Source organism: Cyprinus carpio, chromosome B25 (genome assembly GCF_018340385.1).
Source record: "Cyprinus carpio isolate SPL01 chromosome B25, ASM1834038v1, whole genome shotgun sequence".
NCBI classification, from domain to species: Eukaryota; Metazoa; Chordata; class Actinopteri; order Cypriniformes; family Cyprinidae; genus Cyprinus; species Cyprinus carpio.
Genome location: NC_056621.1, coordinates 10,335,828 through 10,356,578, shown reverse-complemented (window position 1 = coordinate 10,356,578; position 20,751 = coordinate 10,335,828). Strand labels below are relative to the sequence as shown.

At 36.1% G+C, this 20,751-nt stretch overlaps 2 protein-coding genes across 3 annotated transcripts; one reads left to right on the top strand and one right to left on the bottom strand.

The window, feature by feature from the left end:
* The first annotated feature begins 206 nt into the window (after positions 1-206).
* On the top strand, positions 207-16,842 carry LOC109066088 (C-Jun-amino-terminal kinase-interacting protein 1-like). The gene is made up of 12 exons (XM_042753524.1): positions 207-1,267; positions 2,177-2,288; positions 4,383-4,685; positions 8,280-8,361; positions 9,379-10,380; positions 11,155-11,227; positions 11,760-11,929; positions 12,028-12,131; positions 12,258-12,374; positions 12,952-13,022; positions 13,918-14,016; positions 15,098-16,842. Exons 1-12 carry the CDS (start codon positions 1,197-1,199, stop codon positions 15,168-15,170), a joined length of 2,277 nt encoding a protein of 758 aa, XP_042609458.1. The 5' UTR covers positions 207-1,196; the 3' UTR covers positions 15,171-16,842.
* A 617-nt stretch (positions 16,843-17,459) lies between these two features.
* Positions 17,460-20,587, bottom strand: LOC109066083 (UPF0705 protein C11orf49 homolog). Of its 2 annotated transcripts, none has more exons than XM_042753284.1 (9): positions 20,316-20,584; positions 20,056-20,158; positions 19,624-19,754; positions 19,423-19,507; positions 19,246-19,331; positions 18,582-18,777; positions 18,179-18,288; positions 18,020-18,083; positions 17,460-17,848 (listed from the first exon to the last, which is right to left on the bottom strand). In XM_042753284.1, exons 1-9 carry the CDS (start codon positions 20,362-20,364, stop codon positions 17,680-17,682), a joined length of 993 nt encoding a protein of 330 aa, XP_042609218.1. In that variant the 5' UTR covers positions 20,365-20,584; the 3' UTR covers positions 17,460-17,679. The 2 variants fall into 2 exon arrangements, with proteins under 2 accessions (XP_042609218.1, XP_042609219.1); XM_042753285.1 differs by having other exon boundaries at positions 17,707-17,848; positions 17,992-18,083; positions 20,316-20,587.
* Positions 20,588-20,751: the final 164 nt, after the last annotated feature.

The window sequence follows — 20,751 nt, the reverse complement described above, 5'->3', positions numbered from 1 at the left end:
ATTCAACACCCTTTGTTTTACAGACATGAATGAATTCTTGCAGTCTGTTTTGGTGTGTTTTTGAGTTTTTTGTTGGTTGTATTTTTCCCTCTCTATTTTTTATGTTCTATGTTCTATCATATATTCTTTTTGGTTGTCCTGGGTTTTTTTTTTTCTTCTCTCTTTGTTTTGTCCTCTTATGTTGTTGTTTTTTATAAGATAGTCACAAATGTATATAATTTTTTAAATGAATGAATGATTAGAATGACATCTATGATTTTCTCAATTGTATTAAAACAGTGTGCCATCACTGAGTGAACTGCTCAGCATCCAGCAGTGTGCTGGTGTTTATCTCAGACTGGCGTTGTAGTAATGCAATAGAGCAGCTGTATGCAGAGCTGATGTGAATGGCGTCCTGTGGGAGCTGCGTTAATAAGGGAAGAGCTCTCAGCTCCTGCCCAGGTCAGCTAATGTCTGCTCTTATAGAGCATAATGACCATGGAGAGACTCTTATCTCTGCCTCTTTGCCCGTTTCTCTTTCTTCGTCCTCCATCTTCTGCAGAGTCCCGCACTGAAACGGATCTCCTCCAAGTCAATAACATGTTCTCTGAAATCGCCCCACCACACAATGTAAAATAAGAAGACATGTATGATCCATCAATAACATGTTTGTTTTTCCGTTAATGAAACGCAAGGACATCTGAATCTAATTAAGAGGGTTTAGGAGGAGTTCATAATGAACTTTAATGATACAATATAAATCACAGACAGCCTTCCAGATATTTTCATCTGTTATCAATGCCATCGATTCCCAGCAGGCATCTCTTCGCCGAAGCAGCCTGCACTTGTGTGGAGGTGGCAACTTGAGCCGCATTGATCTGGACTATGAATCACTGGGGTGGCAGACTCTTTTAGTGGAGACTACGCCTCTCTCTCTCTCTCTCTCTCTCTCTCTCTAATCCACTGCTGACTTTAATGGCTCCATTGACGGACACGCGCAGAGCAAGGAGTGTCAGGGGTGTACAGTAGGATGTTTTCCAGGGGAAGTGAGGACATCCACTACAGCTTCCCGTGGCTGATGTAACCCCCCTGAGGACCCTCGTGGAGGACATTTCTGTGGGGAGTGCCGGACTGGTGTTGGATTAAAAAAAAAAAAAGTGTCATAATTGTAGACTCCATCGATCCCCCCTCCAGTGGCACCCCGCCCTGCCCCGCAGATGGTGCTCAGCCTGGCCATGGACTCCAGAGAGGATGGGGACAGCTGGATGGAGGAACAGTGGGAGAAATGGTACAGTAGGGATGCAGCCGTGTCCCCTACACTGCCTTTTTACGTTGCACTTAGCTGACCTGGGATCAGCTTGTGTTCTCTGAAATAAGCCAGTAGGTAGTTTGGTGTGCATGAAGGAAACAGATGTAGAGTTATGGATAAAACTGAAGGTTTTGTAAGTTAATGAGTATATAGTGTTTCTGATCTAAAATTAGGCTTGCTTTGCGTCTTTTGCATGGTACAAAAACATCATTCATCATTCATCTTATCTAGAAATGTGGGCGGCTGAACAATTGCAGGTATATAAACAGGAAATATTGTGAATTTAGTATGTCTGAATGCTTTTAAAGCTTAAATTGTCAGTAAACGGCTAGCTTGCAGATAGAGGGTAAGAATGCTTAAAAACGACTTTATTTCTAAACATTAGGTATAATAAATAATATTGTCATTCAGCAAGTTCATACAATGTGTTAAATGAACATTTAGCATTTACATTTAGGGGGGAAAAAACAAGAATTGTTTATTTTTGCTTGTGCTTTCTAACAACAGATTTCCATATGCGTAACTTACATAATTCTAAATATAGCATTTGATAAGTCTGCAATATTCTATTATGTAAATGTGTTTATATATAAATATAATTTGATATAAAGATTTATTAAATAGACTTAAATTATAAACTAAAAGTTAGCAGAATGCCAACTGATACCTGCAGGATTACATTAAATGACTAAAAGAAACTACTTTAAAACTTTATTTACGTTTATAGATAAGTGACTCATACGCCTAGAAGTTTATTGCAGTAGTCGTGAAGTTATCAGATGAGCAGGAGAGCGTTGCTCTCTCTGTGTATGATTGTCTAGCGATGGCCTCGTGGAGGGATGACGTAGTGTGTGTCACTGTCTGTGTGGGTGTGCTGGCGCTTTGCAGGTTAACCCATGATATAAGTCTGAATGAATACGAGGATGACGACCTGTCAGAAGTGACAGAAATCACGGATGAGAACGGAATTACTCTCTGCCAGCTCGACCTCAATCCTAAAGTAAGTCTGTACCCTCAAATAAACTTACTATATAGATTTTAGTCTGTTTTCATAGCTGGAAGTTTGGGGTAAACAAATACATTTTCATATACTCTCAGAAAAAGATACAAAAGTTTCCACTGGGGTAGTACCTACCGTTTCAAAAGGTACCTTATGTCATCTAAAGGGATTTGTTACTTAAAAGTTAATATTACTCAGCGCCGATGGCCTCATGGGCAGCGCGCCAACATGTAGCACCATTGTACTTCAGACGTCCCGAGTTCGAGTCCAGCTCGTGAACCTTTCCCCATCCCACCCTCTCTCTCTTCGCTTCCTGTCGACCTACTAAAAGGCATAAAACGCCATAAATAAATCGTAAAAAAAAAAAAATGTTCATCTTAGCACATAAACGGTAGGTATTAGTACTTTTTGAAAAGATACTACCACAGTGGCAGATTTTGTACCTATTTTCTAAGAGAGAATCATTTATTTAGGTTATTTTCATTTAAATATATTTATCAATATATTTACTTGTATATTTATGCGATATATTTATATGTGATTTTCACTACTTATTTATTTATTGGCATATATTTATCTGAATATATATTGTGGTGTCAGGGTTTACTCTGATTTTTGGGAGGTGTGCCAAAGCACCACCTGTACATGCCTCTATGGGTTAATTAACATCTGCTCTGAGCTTGTAGCTAATCTCCAGTGGGCTAAAATCAGCTATGAATTTACAGCTCACTACATTCGACTAGTTCAGGAGTCAAATGTTACACTTAACACTGGACATTCTGTAAAACATCTCCTTTTGCTTTTTATGATCAAAACAAAGTCAAACAGGTTTAAAATTACATGATGGTGAGTAAATGATGACCAAAAACTTCACTTTTGCATGATCTGTCCCTTCCATTTTTGACCTCCCTTGTATCCTCCCTTAATTAAAATGTATTTAAAGAGTATGATTACCGTAAGTAATGTAATCACAGTTATTTTAATTCAAAAACAGTAGCCATCAACAGGCGGTTCCCATCACAAAGTAAAACGTGCATGTGGTTTATAAATCTCTCCACCCTAAAACCAAACAGTCACTTATCTTTCCATGAGACACAGTCTGGAGCTGAGTGAGGAATCATCTGACGGTGCTGAGCCTGGCGAGTTGTTTACCCCACAGCAAAAATAGATTTCTAGGTCAAAGGCACTTCATCAGTTTCCATGTATTGCAGTCCAGAATGTTATAAATTCTGTGTTAATGCCAATCGCATTTGACTGTTTATCATGGATATCATCATTTCACCACCTAAACTTAAAAACCCTCATTTATGATTGCACAACCTCTTCTATGCAATAGTTAATATCATAGCATAAATGTTTATTCTTAGAAAAGCTGCATTTGAAGGTAATAAATCAGTTTAGTGTAACTAGACAATGTGATTGAACAAAAATCCCTAGTTTAGGATTTTGCAACATTTTTATGTGACTATTAGCATCATAACATGAGTGTTTATACTATTAGCGTCATGAGTGTTTAAGAAAAGCTGTGTTAATAGATAATAAGGCAGTTAGCATAGCATAATTGGCTTTGACACAGAGAGAATTTATATTCAGTCACATCATGATTTTCATCATCTGACTACAACAAAAATACCTCTTTTAAGATTTCACTACCCTTATGATGCAATGATTAGCATTATAAGAAAATGTCGAAAGACAATGAGGTTCAATAACATTTACTTTTTTTAGCATGGATATCATTGTCTAATATCTAAAATCCTTCATTTTTGATTTCCCAGCCTTTTAATCTAATGTGTTTAATGAAACAAACAATGACATGGGGTTTATGGTAAGAAGAGCTGCGTTTATAGACAATAAGGCAGTTTAGCATAATTAAACATGTTATAATCTCTCTCCTCGTCATTTCTGGGTGTGTTTATTTAGCTTATGTCGCGTGACACGCCTCATTGTTCTCTGGGATTGAATTAGCTTTCCTTACAGCAGCCAGGAAGGGAGCCACAGGCTGATGTCATCACTGCACTCTGATTGGCCGGCTGCCTCTGACTGCAGCTCCTTTGCTCTCGCCTCTAAAGCTCTGCTGCCTGCTCTTCCCAGGATCACATGACTCAGCCGACCAATGGCACGCCGAGGAGCGGCCGGAGGAGGGGGGTGGTGGAGCTGCAGACGGAGATGCTCTACTTGGACCTGATAGATGCAGAGGGAGGAATCTTTGAGGAAGAGGAGAACGAGAGGCGGCCGGCTGATGCCGTCGATGACAACCACAAGGAAGAGCAGGGCGCAGGGCCGCCTGTCACTCAGCCTCAGCTAAAGGATTTCATCCCTGCCATCGCCATGGATACATACCGGCCCAAGAGACCCACCACCCTGAATCTTTTCCCCCAAGCACCAAGGACTCAGGTGAGACGGACAGTTTTGGCAGCAAAGAGGCTTGTAATTACGTCCGAGGCAGATGGACGGGGATTAGAAATGGTTTTACAGTAAAAGTGATGATTTCCACACTGTACAAACAGGATCTCGAGCGGTAATGTCATCTCAAACCGTTCCCTCTGGAGGAATGGGGTGTATTTTTCAGTGTGTATGCAAATCGGTGGCATGTAGCACTCGGGTTTCTTTGATACTCCCGGCCGGTGATGCTGATGACGTTTCCTGTTTGTGAGCTCCCACTCGGCCCACCTGCTATGAATCACTGCTGTTCGCCCTCCGTGCGTAATGCAATCCGACAAGAGGAGCGAGAGTGGATCGTTACTGTTGACCTGTGAGGGTCAAACAGCAGGGGGCGGCACTTAAATGCGCCGATTTGAACAAAAAATAATGAGGTGGGATGTCATATGTGGCGCTGTTTTTGAACGGGTTGTGATTGACATTTTTGGGATAACTACTGTAGATAACTTGTTGATGTATGTATCATGTTAGAAGAGACTGGGGCATGTTGTCACAGTTTTTACTCCTTGGAGTATTTCTAGGCTACATTAGTTAACATTTCCAACATTACTGTCCTGGAAAAAGACATTGTGTGACAACATTCCCCAATGGAAAAGCAACATACTCTGACCTGACATTTATGAGAGTAGTTTTATGATGTTCAGAAATTTGATAAAACTTGAACTAAGCCCTGATCTCCATTATGCATTTCTAAAGCACTAAAATGAGGTGTTATATGACAAACTGTTTTGAGCTCTTTAATTAACTAAAGTTTATCTCAAAATTTGGTTGCCCTTAATATTAAATGCCCCAATTTATTATATTTTACAAAACACACTTTTTTAAAATGTCAATAATGATAATTACAGACATTATAAATGTGTTAAAATGTGTTATTTTACTTTATTATTACTGCACATAATCTTACCTAGTGTTTTTATTTTTAAATCAAAGTAAAACTATTAAAAATTGTTTGTGGTAATTGAAATGAAGCTAAAATAAACAAAATTACATAAAAATTGAAATGCTGCCTTGGCAACTAACTGAAATAGTACCAATATAACTAAACTAAAAAATCTAAATTAAAAAAAAAAAAAAAAAAATATATATATATATATATATATATATATATATATATATATATATATATATATATATATAAATAGTTACAAATATATATTAAAGTTAAAAAATTTTAAAAAACTAATAAAAATGACAAAATATAAATATTATATATAACTCTGATTTAACACTGATATTACTTTAGTCTTTGAGAGTTGTCTCTCTCTGAATTTTGAAGTGCATCATGGGTAATGAGGCTGAGGAAACCAAATGATTTAAGTAATGACCCAGCACTGATCTCCTGAAAAGACTTCCAACCCAGACTGTGCTGAACTTAAAATGACCTTTTAAATTTTCTCTGTAACTGCAATGGGATTTGGTTATGCTGCTTGCTGTAATTTCCAATATTGCCCCGAGTTTTATCAAAAAGACATTTATAATCATAAATATTCTAGATATAATGGTTATATGTGTATTTTCAACTCAGTACAGTTGTCAATCCAAACAAAGGGAGACATTTTGCTGAATGTTCCAGCTGCATTTTAACATACATTAAAAAATATAGGTGCCAAAAAAGTAAGGCGAACCAAAACACAAATCTACTTCTTTATTTAATACAGGTCAATAAAGTTTTGGAATGATATGAGGATGAGTAAATGATGAAAGAATGTCTATCACTTTAACCTGTGCTGAGCTAAAAATGCACATTTAACACAATGCAGTTGTTTTGCAGTAATTGCATAACAAAATTTACCATGTTTTAGCATTAACTGATGGTCTTTATAATTAAGACTTGCAATACCCAGCTTGTTAAAAAACAAACAAAAAAAAACAGCCTTTTGCTTGAATATTTGAGCACACTGAATCATATCCAGTTCGGCGGACTGTTTTACAACCAGAGAAGATGGTGGATGACTGTAAATGTACTTCCCTGTCTTTAATCTCATAATCTTGGCTTGTTGAATCTCTCCACGTCTGCATCATTGGCACAGCCTCCAGGCTCAAAGGGCATTTGAGGAATTAGCAAAGAGCTTTTCTACAGAAAGTGAACAGAGTTATTGGTTAATACAAGTAAAACCGTGATAAGTCTGCTCTAAAGATATCTATAATGTGACAGAAATATTTCAGCAAGCTAGAGGCCTGGGTGTTGGCTGAAACCCTCAGAATCAATGTGAAGCACTACTGACAACCTATTGCTATTACTTCTGTAATCTGACACGTTTTTAAGTGAATTTGGATATTCAACCATTAAAAATGTAAAGACTTGATTTTACAAGGAAATTTAATTTTTTAAATTTCATGGCATACCTGAATGGAATTGGATGGCATCCAAAAAGGAAGGTCATTTTAGATACGGAGTAAGTTATTTTCATTTTGTTGAAAGATTGTAAATAACATAATTAAAACATGCTGCCATTTTGTTTTTGGTTTATTGAAGACCTGATTAAATGAATTAACGTTAATTTTTTTCTTTTGTTGACATTTTCTATTGAAGCTGTATGTTTGGGCAAAAGTAGTCCTTTTAAAAAAATAGACAATTACCTTTTTTATGTTATTAAGTTTATGTTATTAGCTTTATAGACATTCCTACACTAGAAAGCATCTGATTGGACAAAACAATGTAGTGCAGGATGAGTCATCAATATTTTACAACCATGAATATGTAACTTAAATCTGCTAAAGGAACTTTTAGGAGTACATTAGAATACAGATAACGCTATATATGATATGAGCATATAGATAACAGTATATATAACTGTCGATTCTTTGATATGTCTTTCTCAAATTTCAATGTCACATATTTTTTTTTTCCTTCAGAGATAAAGATTACTTAGTTTCTAATCTGATACAGTAATAGACTGAGACAGGCTCCGATTAATAAACTAGATAGCAATGAACTGTGGGGATCGAGTTTCTCCCATCTGGTTTCTTTCCTCATACCATTTTTAGTGTCTCTAAATAAGAGCATCATATTAGCCATCTGTGTCTTCCTACTCCGTCACGAACACTACTGTGTTCCCATCTACCCACACACTTGCGCACACACTGACACTCTCACGCATGCCAATTCCTGCATCAGTGATGGGCGCGTTGCTATGGCAGCATAGGAGTGTCAGTGTTAAAGGTGCATTACCACACATAGCAGCGTGGTCAATTGGTGAGTCAGCATCAGGAAAGAGCAGTAAATCTATCAGTCAGATTGCTCTTCCTGTAACTCTCTCCTTTTTATGGATTGTTGTCAAATACAGTTTGTTTCTTGTTTCACTATAGAAAAGCTCCTAAAATATGGTGACAATGAGTAATGCTGACAAAATCACATGATTTATCCAAGATGGAGGGTTGTACACGTGTCAGTTTTAGGATTTTTTTATATTATAATATATATTTAGTTATACCATATATATATATATATATATTTGTAAGTGTTAATCTCAACAATATTAGTCTAAATCTCTCAGCATTTTGTATATTGAAATCTATGCCTCATTCATTTTACTTTGATTGCAGGACACAATAAATAACAATTCGTTTGGTGAGAAAGAACGGAGGAAAGAAAAGAAAACCCATTCTTCATCACCACACATTAAGGGTGAGTAGTGGCCATGCACACCACACAATTGAACATGTCTGAAAAATTGCTGAGACTTGAATTTTCCAGACAAGTCATTTTTCATAATCACCTCTATGCATTAGAGGAACTACCATAAATAAATAAAAAATACAAGTTGTAGGTATATTGTTGTTCATAATTGTAGGTGTTTTTGTAGTATTTGCTTCCATGGAATGAAAATGTGTTTACGTGTTGTAATTAACTTAATGGGATTTTCTTCAATCTACTTACCCAGAGAGTTCATCAGATTTCATTTGTGTCCGACTCTCCTAGTACTAAAAAACTAATTTTAAACTTTAAATCAAATACATAAATTTTCTTTAAACAAATATACCTAAATTAATACTATGGCTTTGTCCCAATTTGGATGGGTTCACTATATACTAAAATCATATGCTTCCCTGATGATGTGAAATTTGCATTTGGCATACGTAAGCATTAGCACCTACCTAAATTCTTTATGAAATGAAAATTCATCTATTTTACAAACCCATGTTTTTCATCTCATTGTGAACAATTCATGCATGTTTGACTTTTTTTTCTTCTTCTTCACGTATTGCCTTGCAATTCTTAATCAAAATGTCATAACTGGATGTTTTTCTGGTGACAAACTTCTCCAATTAAGATCTTTTTCAATGTGTTTCACTAGAATGTACATCACAATATGGATGAAAATGCTGTCACTACTTCCATTGCAAAAGGATTTTCAAATTTAATTTTATGTTTATACATTTGGTGCTGAGGAAGCTTTAATCTCATATTATTTGCTGGTACCCTTCTTCGGTTGACAAAATGACACACTTCAACTCCATATTTTATACCATATATCATATATTCAGCTTCTATATTAGTTTAAAAGTAATCAAGATTGATTACTTCTTGTGCAGAGTAAAACTTAGCATTTTGCATGACTGACATTTTTACATAATTCTCTTCAGATGTTTTTCTTCATTAGGCTTATTGCCTAATGTATAATCTTCTGTGTGTGTGAAACAGGAGATCCGGCGGCCAAACCTGAGCAGGTTAGCCTGACCGATGGGGACAAAGTTCAGGCCAGGGCGGACACCAAACCACGGGGCCCTGCCTCCTCCACAAACAAAGCCTCCACCTTTCACACCAAGAAGAAGGAAAAGTTGTCTGAGTCTTTGAACAACCCCAATGTGGTGGCGCCCCTCACGCAGACGGTCATGAGGGAGAAATCCACGGAAGTGACCCTGATAGACGGTGTCCTTGACATCCCGACCATTTGCAAGGAAAAAAACCAGTATCACACCGTCAGTGGCTATCGGGAACAAAAGCAGTATCCTGCGGAGAATGAAGGTACGTGTGACCAGTTGGTCGACAAAAACAAGGACTATCACATTTCAGAAGGAAATGCAACAGAGGAGATCCACCTCACACCAGTCAATGGTGAACAAGAGCGACCATTTCTGTCCCAGAGCAGCGACAGTAACCGCATGTCCATTAGTTCGGACACGGAGCTTCCTCCCCCTCACTACTACCCATCGGCGGGTTGTCCAAATCCCTCCATTAGCGAGGAGGATGAGGTGTACCCACCCACGCCCCCATGCCGGACTGTCAGCCTCAGCGACGCGGGGAACGCAAGTAAGTGGGCTGAAATCCGCAAGCCTAAAATGGCAAAGGAGGACACAGTGAACTTAAAGGCAGTGGCGGTCAGCACCGATGCTTCGGGACTGACGTATGACTCAGTTAAGTACACCCTGGTGGTGGATGAGCATGCTAAGCTCGAGCTAGTGAGTATCAAGGACTGCTACAAAGGTTATGAAAGTGACAGTGACAATACCGTCTATGAGTCTGCTATTGACGAGGATGAGGAGGATCAGGAAGTAGATGAAGAGGAGGAAGAGTCAAGAGGGAGGGGCATGAGGAGAGACACTTCCTGTTTGTCTGCAGACTCCACCACAGACACCACCTCAGACATGCCCCGTTCCCGCAAGTTCATCAACGTCTTTGTGAATGGACGGTCACGTTTCTCTGGTGAGTAATAAGAGCTGATTTGGAATTTGGAAAATAATAATTAATTTAGAATTTATTTGTAAATTTTTTTTATTAATTTTCTTAGCATAGTGGTTGTTGCATATGTGCACAGATCTTAATTATTGAAGTATTTTAAAATGCATTTAGCCATTTCTTGAGGTTGCTGGGGTATTTCAGCTACTTTTGACCGTGAAACACTTCCATTGTCCACAATGCCTAGTTTATGAGTTTATTTTTGGCTTCTGATATGTTACAATAAACTTGAAAAATAAAAAAATACATCTGATACAGAAATGTTTCCAAAATCAATTTAAAGTGGCAGTTGTGCAGCAAAAAGGGGCATTTGCTCCCAGTAGATGACAGTTTTATCGCATGACCTGTCCTATAAAGGGGTTGAACATCCAATATAATTCAGAAAAAAATGTATGTCTTCTACATTTATAAAAATTAGCTCTTCATGTAAAGCTAAACATCCATTAACCTTACACTGTATATTCAGTGGGTACACCAATTGAAGCCAAGGGCGGTGTGTAAAAGGCTCAGAAGGAATGGCAAAGTGCCAAGGGTTGAACCTTGTGGCACTTCTTCAGTAATACATCTGCCAAGGCTTTGCAAGAACTACAGATTTTCCTCATTAATTGGTTTGCTAATATCAGACCCACCTTTCACCAGCCAAAATCAAGATGATGAAATTAAGCCAGCAGTTCCTACCCAAATTTGTCTCTATCCTTTGTTGTTCTTGTTATGACAATGAACGTTTGTTCTCCCACTCAGGTGCTGAGTTTGGATTCTTCTCCTGTGTTATTAATGGAGAAGAAAGAGAACAGAGCCACAGAGCAGTGTTCAGGTAAGGATTCCATCAAATCCTTGATACACTTTTAAAAGAAAAAAGCTAGAAAGTAACTAAGTGACTTAAAAGAGATATTGAAACATATCCCAGCCAAGAAATTCAAGCCTTTTTAAAATTAAGACTATTTTTGGGACCATTATTTTTATTTATTTCTCTATTTATTTAGTTTATTTTTGACATTGTTTTGACAGTTATGCAAACAAAATATACTGCAATACACTTTTACTGTACTTGTTTATTATTATTATTTTTAATGTGTTAAATTGTCATGAAAATAATATCCCAATGCAACTAAAATAACTGTCCTAAAAAAAACTACATTTTATTTTGTGAAATTCACCAAAATACAAACTACAGTGAAACCAGATGACAGCCCTAAAAACAAAACAAAAAAAAAAACATAACATGAGTACTAAGACATATCTTACTATGCAAATATATAGTTTGTTCACTCTACTCATGGGTTGTAACCCTAACCCGCTATTTTGCAGATTAGACCTGAGCATTCTTAATTTTGGCTTGTTTACAGGTTTGTTCCTCGACATGATGATGAGTTGGAGATGGAGGCGGATGACCCTTTATTGGTTGAGGTGCAGGCCGAGGATCTATGGTGCGAGGCCTACAACATGCGCACTGGATCCAGAGGCATCTTCCCTGCGTTTTATGCCGTCAAGGTGACAAAGGATGAACTTCTTAAAGGTAAATCTTGCCTTTGCTATAGTAATTTAAGTATCTGAGCTTTTGTTTCTTGTGCATTGAGAAATAATGGCCTTCTCTGTCTGCTGTGATTTATTCAGAGGTCAAAAGTGACTGGATGGACAAATTCTGGGTAAAATTCCTTGGTTCTGTTCAAGTGCCGTATCATAAAGGGAATGATGTGCTTTGTGCCGCCATGCAAAAGGTATACTAATCCATTTTTGCATTATAATTCTGCCTTGGATTTTTATATATTTACATAATAACTACAATGACATGATGTTGTTCATATTTAATCTGATGTTCATATGGAATCTGATTATGTCAACAGATAGCATCAAACAGACGAACAACAATGCAGTTCAGCCCCCCTTCACCTTGCATTCTGGAAATCAGCACAAAAGGAGTGAAAATCATTGTTCAAGATGACTGTCGGACTTCTGGAAGGGTTTGTATACTGCATTCTTCTTAAAAAAAAACAAGAACAACGGTCATTTCTGTCATGCGTTACCTTTTCAAACCTCAAATGTTTAAAAAAAAAATCTTTGTTATTTTATAATTTATGGAAGTAATTCAATAAGGCTTGAGAGTGTCAATTTACTTTAGTGAAAATTGATGATGATATGAAATAACATAGTGGGAATTAATAAAATTTGACATTTGAACTCAAGGTCAAATCATTCCTTCTGCCTCGGCTTTATATTTTGGCTAGATGTTGCCACCATAAGGCTCTTTCACTCAACTGTGCTTTGTGACGCAACATATTCAGTCCCACAGTTATGCAATGAAGCGTCTTAAGACCGACTGGTAATCTGTAACCATAATGTGGGGGATCTCGCCCCCTAAGCCCCTGTGAGTGAATTAGCGAGCGTGCTCAGTGATGTAAATCACAGGTTTCAGGAGTTAAGCACACCTACTAAAATGACCTCACACCACACTGACATCATGTGGCTGCAGCTTACACTAGTGTGTTTCAATCCCTGCTGCTGATTAGACCATTCAGTCTTTCTTTCCATATTTTTCAGGGTGAGAAGTGCTTTCACTTTTTTCAATTGAAAAACATCTCCTTCTGTGGGTGCCATCCGAAGAACAAGAAGTGAGTTTAAACAGAAAATCATGGTTTCTCTCAAAATGCTATTATTAGGTCCTTTATGTCAATTTCGACTAGTTCTCAAGTGAAAAAAAGTGAATTAGGGGTTAAATTAATTAATAAAATACTTGAAATAAATTGTAATATTTATTTTAATAAATGTAATACATTTAATAATATTTAAAGGGGTCATATGATGTTGCTAAAAATAACATTATTTTGTGTATTTGGTGTAATGAAATGTGTTTATGCGGTTTCCACATACTGTACATTATTGTTGCTCCTCTTTGCCCCGCCATCAGTCTGAAAAGCGAGGTGTGCTCTGATTGGCCAGCTATCCAGTGCGTTGTGATTGGCTGAATGCCTCAAGTGTGTCAGAAATGTTACACCCCTTGCCATACTGTGATGCCATGTCCCGGTCAGAAAACAATAAAACCCATTACAAAAGAGCTATTTGTTGCATCCAGTGAGGATAAAATTACGGATTATAATGACTTATACTGTCTTTGGGTTATTTGGGTTTAAGACTTTAGTCTTTGCAACTTTAGGGATCTTATCTATTCACAAACAGCTTCTAACACTCCAAAGAGAAAGAAAAACTTGAAATCGCATTATATGACCCCTTTAATAAATGTTGAAAACAGTTGTGCTGCCTAATATTTTTGTAGACATGTTATCAGGGCTCTTTGATAATAGATTCTTAATGAATCTTAATAAATTTAGATGAATTAAATTCTTAATTTGGGACTGAGAGTTTGTGGTCACTTATTTAAAGCTGTAAATACAATAACTAAATTTTTACCCATCTACAATGCTCCCTACTGGGAAAAAGAGAACATACAAAAACAACAATAAAGCCACATTCTTGACAGTCAATAATACTCCGTCATTTGTTTTTCAGGTATTTTGGAGTAATAACGAAACATCCAGCATACCAGAGATTTGCCTGTCATGTGTTCTTCTCAGATGATACAACCACGAAACTGGCTGAATCTATAGGGTGAGCTGTCCTTTAGTCATTTAAATATCCCACAAACACAATTTTCTTTTTTCATTTACTGTTGAAACACTAACTCAAATATTTAGGAACATATCCTACTCATTTAACATACCGCTTTATGCATATTGCTGTATACAGAAATACATATACAGTAACAGTAGTATACATAATTATTTGCTAGTTAGTTGCATGGCATATCATCTTTTGATTAGACAATAAATAAATAAGTAAAAATTTCATTGGACCAAAAAAGTAATTACTTGTTAATTTTATTTTCCATTTTCCAGAAAATGAGATTTTTACATAATTTTTTGTCAAAAGTCAGCTTTTCGTTGTATGCTAACATACAGATAATCTCAGGGATAATAGATATGAACTAAGGTCTCACAAAAGTCATTTTGTGAGAAGATGAATCTTTTTGCTTTTGGATTAAAATAGTAGAATCTTTCTGTTGATTGATCAAAAAAGAGAATAGAGTGCAACAGTGCCTTTCCACTTTTCAATTTTCACTAAACCAACCGGTTACAAGGTTTTGTTACCAACTTTGATTTGAAGCCAAGATGTATTTAAAAATTGGACTAAAAACAAAGGGGCAAGACTTTGTGGCTTTAGTGAGGAGAATGAACTACAATCCCATGAAGCATTATGAAAGACAATCAAATGAAAAACAATAGAAAAAAAATATTGATTTTAAAATATTTACTTCATATGAAGATAAGTAGTTTGAGAGCACAGAAAGACTCTGAAGAATCATGGGTAATGTAGTTTTTCACCAGGAATTCTGCTGTCAAACATGATTAAGAAACAAGTTAAACCTATGCGGGCAGATTGCTTTAACAAAAGCGTATACCAGCAATAGCTTAAAGTAGGTCTGTCTTTAACAGTTTATAAGTTATCGTTAAAAATCAACCCCCCGAGAAAATGAATGGAATTTCTGTTCCTGGGTCAATTTTTTGAAAGCACAAATAAAAGCAAAACTCATTCTACATCTAAAAAAAACACATCTAGACCTTCCTAAAATGCAATTAAAATATGACTTTAGTGCATATAATATAGATAAAAAATACTTTTGTTTTTACAGGAAAGCTTTTCAGCAGTTCTACAAAGAACATATGGAATATTCCTGTCCAACAGAAGACATCTTCCTCGAATGACCTTCAGTCTATTCGTATTTTTCCATTATCACATATATGAGGTGTCGCATGATGGTGGTTTTGAGCCTCTTTGTAACGTGTTATGTTGATGATATAATGTTGATGTCTATTTTAGACAAATGTTAAAATCGAAAACAGATATCAGCTACTTTCACATTGTACAACTCGAGTATTACTGACTGGTGTAAAGCCTTACTAAGTTTAATAACAAAAAAAAAAAATGTTTGATGTGACTTTCAAAAATCATTTGTGCGAAGTTTGGTTTTGAATTCATTCGAAGCACAATGTTTGATACATTAATGATGGATAAAAAAACAACATAAGACAGAAAGGACATCTTAAAACAACTGTAAGTTTTTTTTACCTTGACATATCAGTTTCAAAATCTTCCAGGTGGCTGACTTAATCTGAGGCAAATGGTTTCTTTCCCGTGCTCCTCACAAACGCGCGGACAGTGTGGTACGAAATACCGCGAAAAGGGCGGGTTGCTTTACGGCAGCAACAAATGCACGCGTACAGCTGTTGACTGTACTTACGACAGCGAATTTCGCTCTTTTAACAGTTGGGGGCTCCAAAGTCGCAAAAATACGCATACAGTTGCTTTAAAGCTAGACTGGATACAAAATCAAAGTTTATCTGAAACCAAAGCTTTACTAGGCCACGTCCTTCTTCACTCAGAATGGAAGTGAACCATGTAATTGAATTCAGCCCAGTCTGTCCCACTATGCGAAACCCCAGGTTAAAAACCACTTTCCAACATCTCTCACATCATTTTGAAAGGGTGGTTAGCACCGCTTTGAACCCAAGGTTATGAAAGGGTGATCCAGAGCATTACTGTGCCACAATTTCAAGTGTTGTATGTTAAAAAAGGGCAGCTTAAATGCTGCTGTTCATCTTCAGTCAGTTGCGCACTACAAAGTCTCACAAATACAATACGGCATCCATGCTCTGTCTGTGAATGCTTTTTTTTTTTGGTTCTCGTATTTAATGTTTATGTGTGCTTATATTCCCATATGTTGCTCTGTTAAACAGAGTGTAGTCCGGGTTTATTCGCATTCTGCTTCAGTCTCAGTATCCCTGACGTATGTAGCTGTGAAAACCAAATAATTTTATTTTCTTTTTACATATTATATGAAATATCTTATTTATAATTATACTGAAATGGAAAGATCATAAAATATATTATTCTGGCACTTGAAAATATATATGGAGAGAACACTATGGTGCTGAGGAATACGGCTGTCTGGTAATGAACAATTTGTGCTTTCTCAATTTTTTTTCACCCCCCAGATACAAAAGGAATGGGTTTAAAGCCATGGCCTAAAATGTACCCATCTTCACTGGTCCTTTCAAAATGGCACATCCTCACAGCATGTGCTTACCTAATATGCAATATTCACTAAACGAGCAAAATTTTCATTGAATAGATCAACAGGCCAAATGGTTTTCTGTAGAACAGTTTTAAGATGTTTTGCTCGGTATGGCCATTTTGAAAGGTGGTATTCAGTTAATAGGACCATGTGTGTCTGCAAAAAAATATATGCGAACCAATCCTGCAAAATCACAAGTTGTGCCTATTTCATTTATCACTGTACTTTTTTTTTTTTTTTTTTTTTTGAATGATCATATGTCTTCTGTGGACCCATAAAATTAAATCCTATTTATAAATGGATTGTCCTGGTGTGTGATTATTAATGGTGTGTGTGTGGCTGTGTATTTTTATATAAACTACTGTTCAAAAATTTGGGGTCAGTAAGATTTTTTCTTTTTAATTGTCTTTGAAAGTCTCTGAAAGGACTGAAATTATTTTTGATCAAAATACAGTATAACCAGTAATATTGTGAAGCATTATTACAATTTAAAACAATTGCTTTGTATTTTAATGTTTTAAAATGTGATTTATTCCTGTGTTGCAAAACTGAATTTTCAGCATCATTACATGATCTTTCAGAAATCATTCTAATACAGTGATTTTGTGCTTAAAAAATGATCAGTGTTGAAATTTTCAAAAGGACCACATTTATTGTATATATATATATGTAAGAGTCAAAACGTCTTAATTTTTGATCAGTTTAAAACATTCTTTCTGAATAAATGTTAATGCAATTTTTTTTTTTACAAATATTACTTATCTTACTTATGTTTGTTTAGTTAAACTAAATTTTATATATACCTTATTGCACTCAAATATGATATTCTTTGGGTTAAGTTAATCACAGATCAATTACTCTACTACTGAATGTTTATTTTATGCAACAGTCATATAAACAAGAAGTTAATATAAAACAATTGTCATTTCAGACAATATGGCTGTCCAATTTATTTCTTTTTGCTTGAGCAACGGAAGTAGTTGGGTTACAGAGATGCCCACAGAACTAGAATGTAGTGAATACAGACATGCATCAGCACTACTGAAATGTCACTTTTCTAATCAAATTAGTAAACCGGCAATAACAATTGTCTAAAAAAAAAAAAATTATAAAGATGCTAACAAGCAGGTCTGTGCATGTTAATTCTCAGAAGAGTCAGTCTCCTCTGTAGAACCATCACTCTCCATTTCGATCCTCTTGCGGTGGTGCAGGGACTTGCGTGGCGAGGCCTTCTTTGACATTTCCTTCTGTCCCACAGCGCTGCTGCTGCTATTGTTGGATGTCGGGCTAATGGCGACTTGAGCAATGCTGGAAGAATCACAGAAACATGCTGTCACATGCTAGTACATTAGCTTTAATAAAAGTGTTAAAAATAAAAAAGACTGTTAGCAATCTCTCCATCTTGTAATTACAGACGGTTTATAGTTAACCAGCAAGTGACTGTAATATACTCTTTGAAAGCAAGTCCATCTCTCTCACAGTCTCTCCAGCTCCTGGTCCATCTCTGGATCAATCAGCAGGTCCGATTTATTGGGAAGAGCACCTGATAAATAAATGGCCCAAAATAAAGCATTCAGTTTATATTTCAAAATTAATAAAAGTATTCAGAAAGACATTTAAGCATCATCTAATGCTCACCGATGTCTTGGTTTACTCCCTCATGTTTGGCCAAGGCCATCAGGAAGCCATAGAAAGACACTTGCTGACTGCTCTCTAAGATCTCCTTAATGGCAACAGTTGAAGGAAACCTGGGAAAATGAACTCACTATCATGTATTCTACTAGTAAAGATGGCTAAAGTGGGTGCTATTAAATTTAGTGATAAACAAGTTACTACATAAACATACTATTATAATTACAAATATAGATGCAACCATTCAAACGTAATTTTAATATAATCATAAATTAGTATAATAAGATGTATAAAATAAAATTTAACAGTTATAATATTTTAACTTAACTTGGTAACAAACTGATATGAATAAGTTTACAAAAATTACAATATATTATGAATGAATGATGGGTGTTAAAAAATGTCTTACTTGTGTTTAAACCTCTCACAAAGTCCCTCTATACATTCACAAAAGATGGAGGAGTCTACGCCTTCTTGAGCGTCTGGCTCCTCGTTGGCTGCGCTGGACAGCTGCTCCACCGAGGTGGAGGTCGGGACTATGACGGTGTTTGGGTTCTTCCCCGACAGCAGGTCTTGGTAAATCACAGACACACTCTCCACAAACTCTGTGAAAGTGAATGAGGATGAGATCATTCCGATGAAAGACGAAGCCTCGAGTAACCATAGTAACGCTTTCACAGGGTAGCGATGATGTCACTCTGGTCTTTTGTTACAACCGCAGTTAAACTCTCAAGGTCAGAACGCCTTTTGTTGTTAGCAGAACCTTTAAATATCACCAGTGCTTGACTAATAACACCTGAATCTACTTTTTAACCTCAAGATTTTACTTTCATTTTATTTGCTAGGTTTCACGCTTATTTTAAGTGCTCACACTGTTTGTTTGTTTGTTTTTTTTCAATATTTAATTTGATCTAAATTCACTTTTTTTGCAATTAAGTAGGTTCTGTGACTCAAACCTTTCAGAACCTCAATACTACCAAAGTGAACAATTAGAAAAATACAGCTTATTATTACAGTTATAACTGCAGCTTCATATTGTGTTATATATTATATTGTATTATTAAGTGTATTACCTTCATAATAGAACTGGATTTGGAATGAATAAATAAAATCTGAGAATGACATTAGACTGTCTGTGGCATCATCTACCAGGACAATCCTACAACAGAAAAAAATAAATAAATCTGTTAAATATCAATATGAAAGGAGGCCAAGGTCAAGGAAACATCAAAAAACAAATATGGATCTACCTGGCTGCATTTTGTACCATCTCAGTAGGAAAGTCAGGACACAACAGCTGTAAAAGTGAACTGTATTCGGACATTGCCAACAGATCTGCAAGAAGAAACCGGCGAATTAATTCACTATAAACACACCAATGCAAGCAGCTAAAGTAAAGAGTTATAGTTAAATTTAAAAAAATGTTAAAGGGGATATTTGCCTCCGCTCACCCCCATTTTTGCCAATCTGTCTGAAGCATTTCCAGAAGGTATGGATGAAAGACTCTCTGTTATGAGGAGTCACCTTGATGTAACTGAATTCCCTGAAGAGCACATGATTCCCATTCTTCACACTGGTAAAACTGTAATGCAACATGGTAATATCTGCATTTTAAAATATTCATATATAATATATTACTAATATATATATATATATATATATATATATATATATATATATATATATATATATATATATATATATATATATATATATATAATATTATATAAAATAAATAACAATAAATATTCGATTCATTTTGTGTGCAAATTTATTAATAAATAACGATAATATTTTATTTATATAACCTATAATTATTTATGAATAAATAAATAAATAAAAATTATATAGCTGTATATAAGTGCTAAATAACAACAACTTACTATTCTGCAAAATATCGAACCACACCAAACTGAGTGCATTCCTCTTTATGTTCTAGTAGCTGTGTGACTGCATCGTTGAGATAGAAGAGGACATTCGTTTCAGCTGGAAAGGAAAAAGAAAAGGCAATGTATTGGCAATGTATTGAAATGTTCAATGCATCTGTCAGTCATCCTGCAAGCAGTTATCTTGGAACCGACTGCAGCTTATCAATCACCGAACCATCAAAACAACCACCCAAGCAATAATAACCGTAACATACTTAAATACTCGTCAAAAGTGAGGCTGAATCGATCCGTGTTCATTTTCATGGTGTTTTATGGTTTGTCTTAGCTGGGATGCAGATGCGGCGCATGACTCTGCTGTAACCCATTCAGCATAGAGTCTCTAAAGCTGCTTTAGCGGTCAGTGTGCCCACTCTGCACTGCGCCAGACACAGCATGCGTGCAGTTTCTTTGGGCTCAGAGCTTAAATTGCTGGTAAAACGTTATATTGGTCCATTTGAATAAAATTATTCTCTTATTTAAAAAATATAGGATCACTGGAAATCGATATATGTGTTAAGTCCAGAAACATTTATTTTGTATTCATGTAAGAATCTCAGTATCTTTGCTCAAATTCATCCAGGGATATAAACCAACCAATAGACGAAGCGGTTGAGCGGCACGTGACACAAGACGGAAGCGAACGCTGGGTGG

Excerpts from the sequence above, each read along its gene's own strand:
- LOC109066088 (XM_042753524.1), top strand. The coding sequence starts at position 1,197 with ATGGTGCTCAGCCTGGCCATGGACTCCAGAGAGGATGGGGACAGCTGG. Across the intron at positions 1,268-2,176 it reads GAGGAACAGTGGGAGAAATG|GTTAACCCATGATATAAGTC; the intron begins GTACAGTAGGGA and ends GGCGCTTTGCAG. Across the intron at positions 11,930-12,027 it reads AAAGGATGAACTTCTTAAAG|AGGTCAAAAGTGACTGGATG; the intron begins GTAAATCTTGCC and ends TGATTTATTCAG.
- LOC109066083 (XM_042753284.1), bottom strand. The coding sequence starts at position 20,364 with ATGAAAATGAACACGGATCGATTCAGCCTCACTTTTGACGAGTATTTA. Across the intron at positions 18,778-19,245 it reads AATCCAGTTCTATTATGAAG|AGTTTGTGGAGAGTGTGTCT; the intron begins GTAATACACTTA and ends TCACTTTCACAG. Across the intron at positions 18,084-18,178 it reads GGGAGTAAACCAAGACATCG|GTGCTCTTCCCAATAAATCG; the intron begins GTGAGCATTAGA and ends TTTATTTATCAG.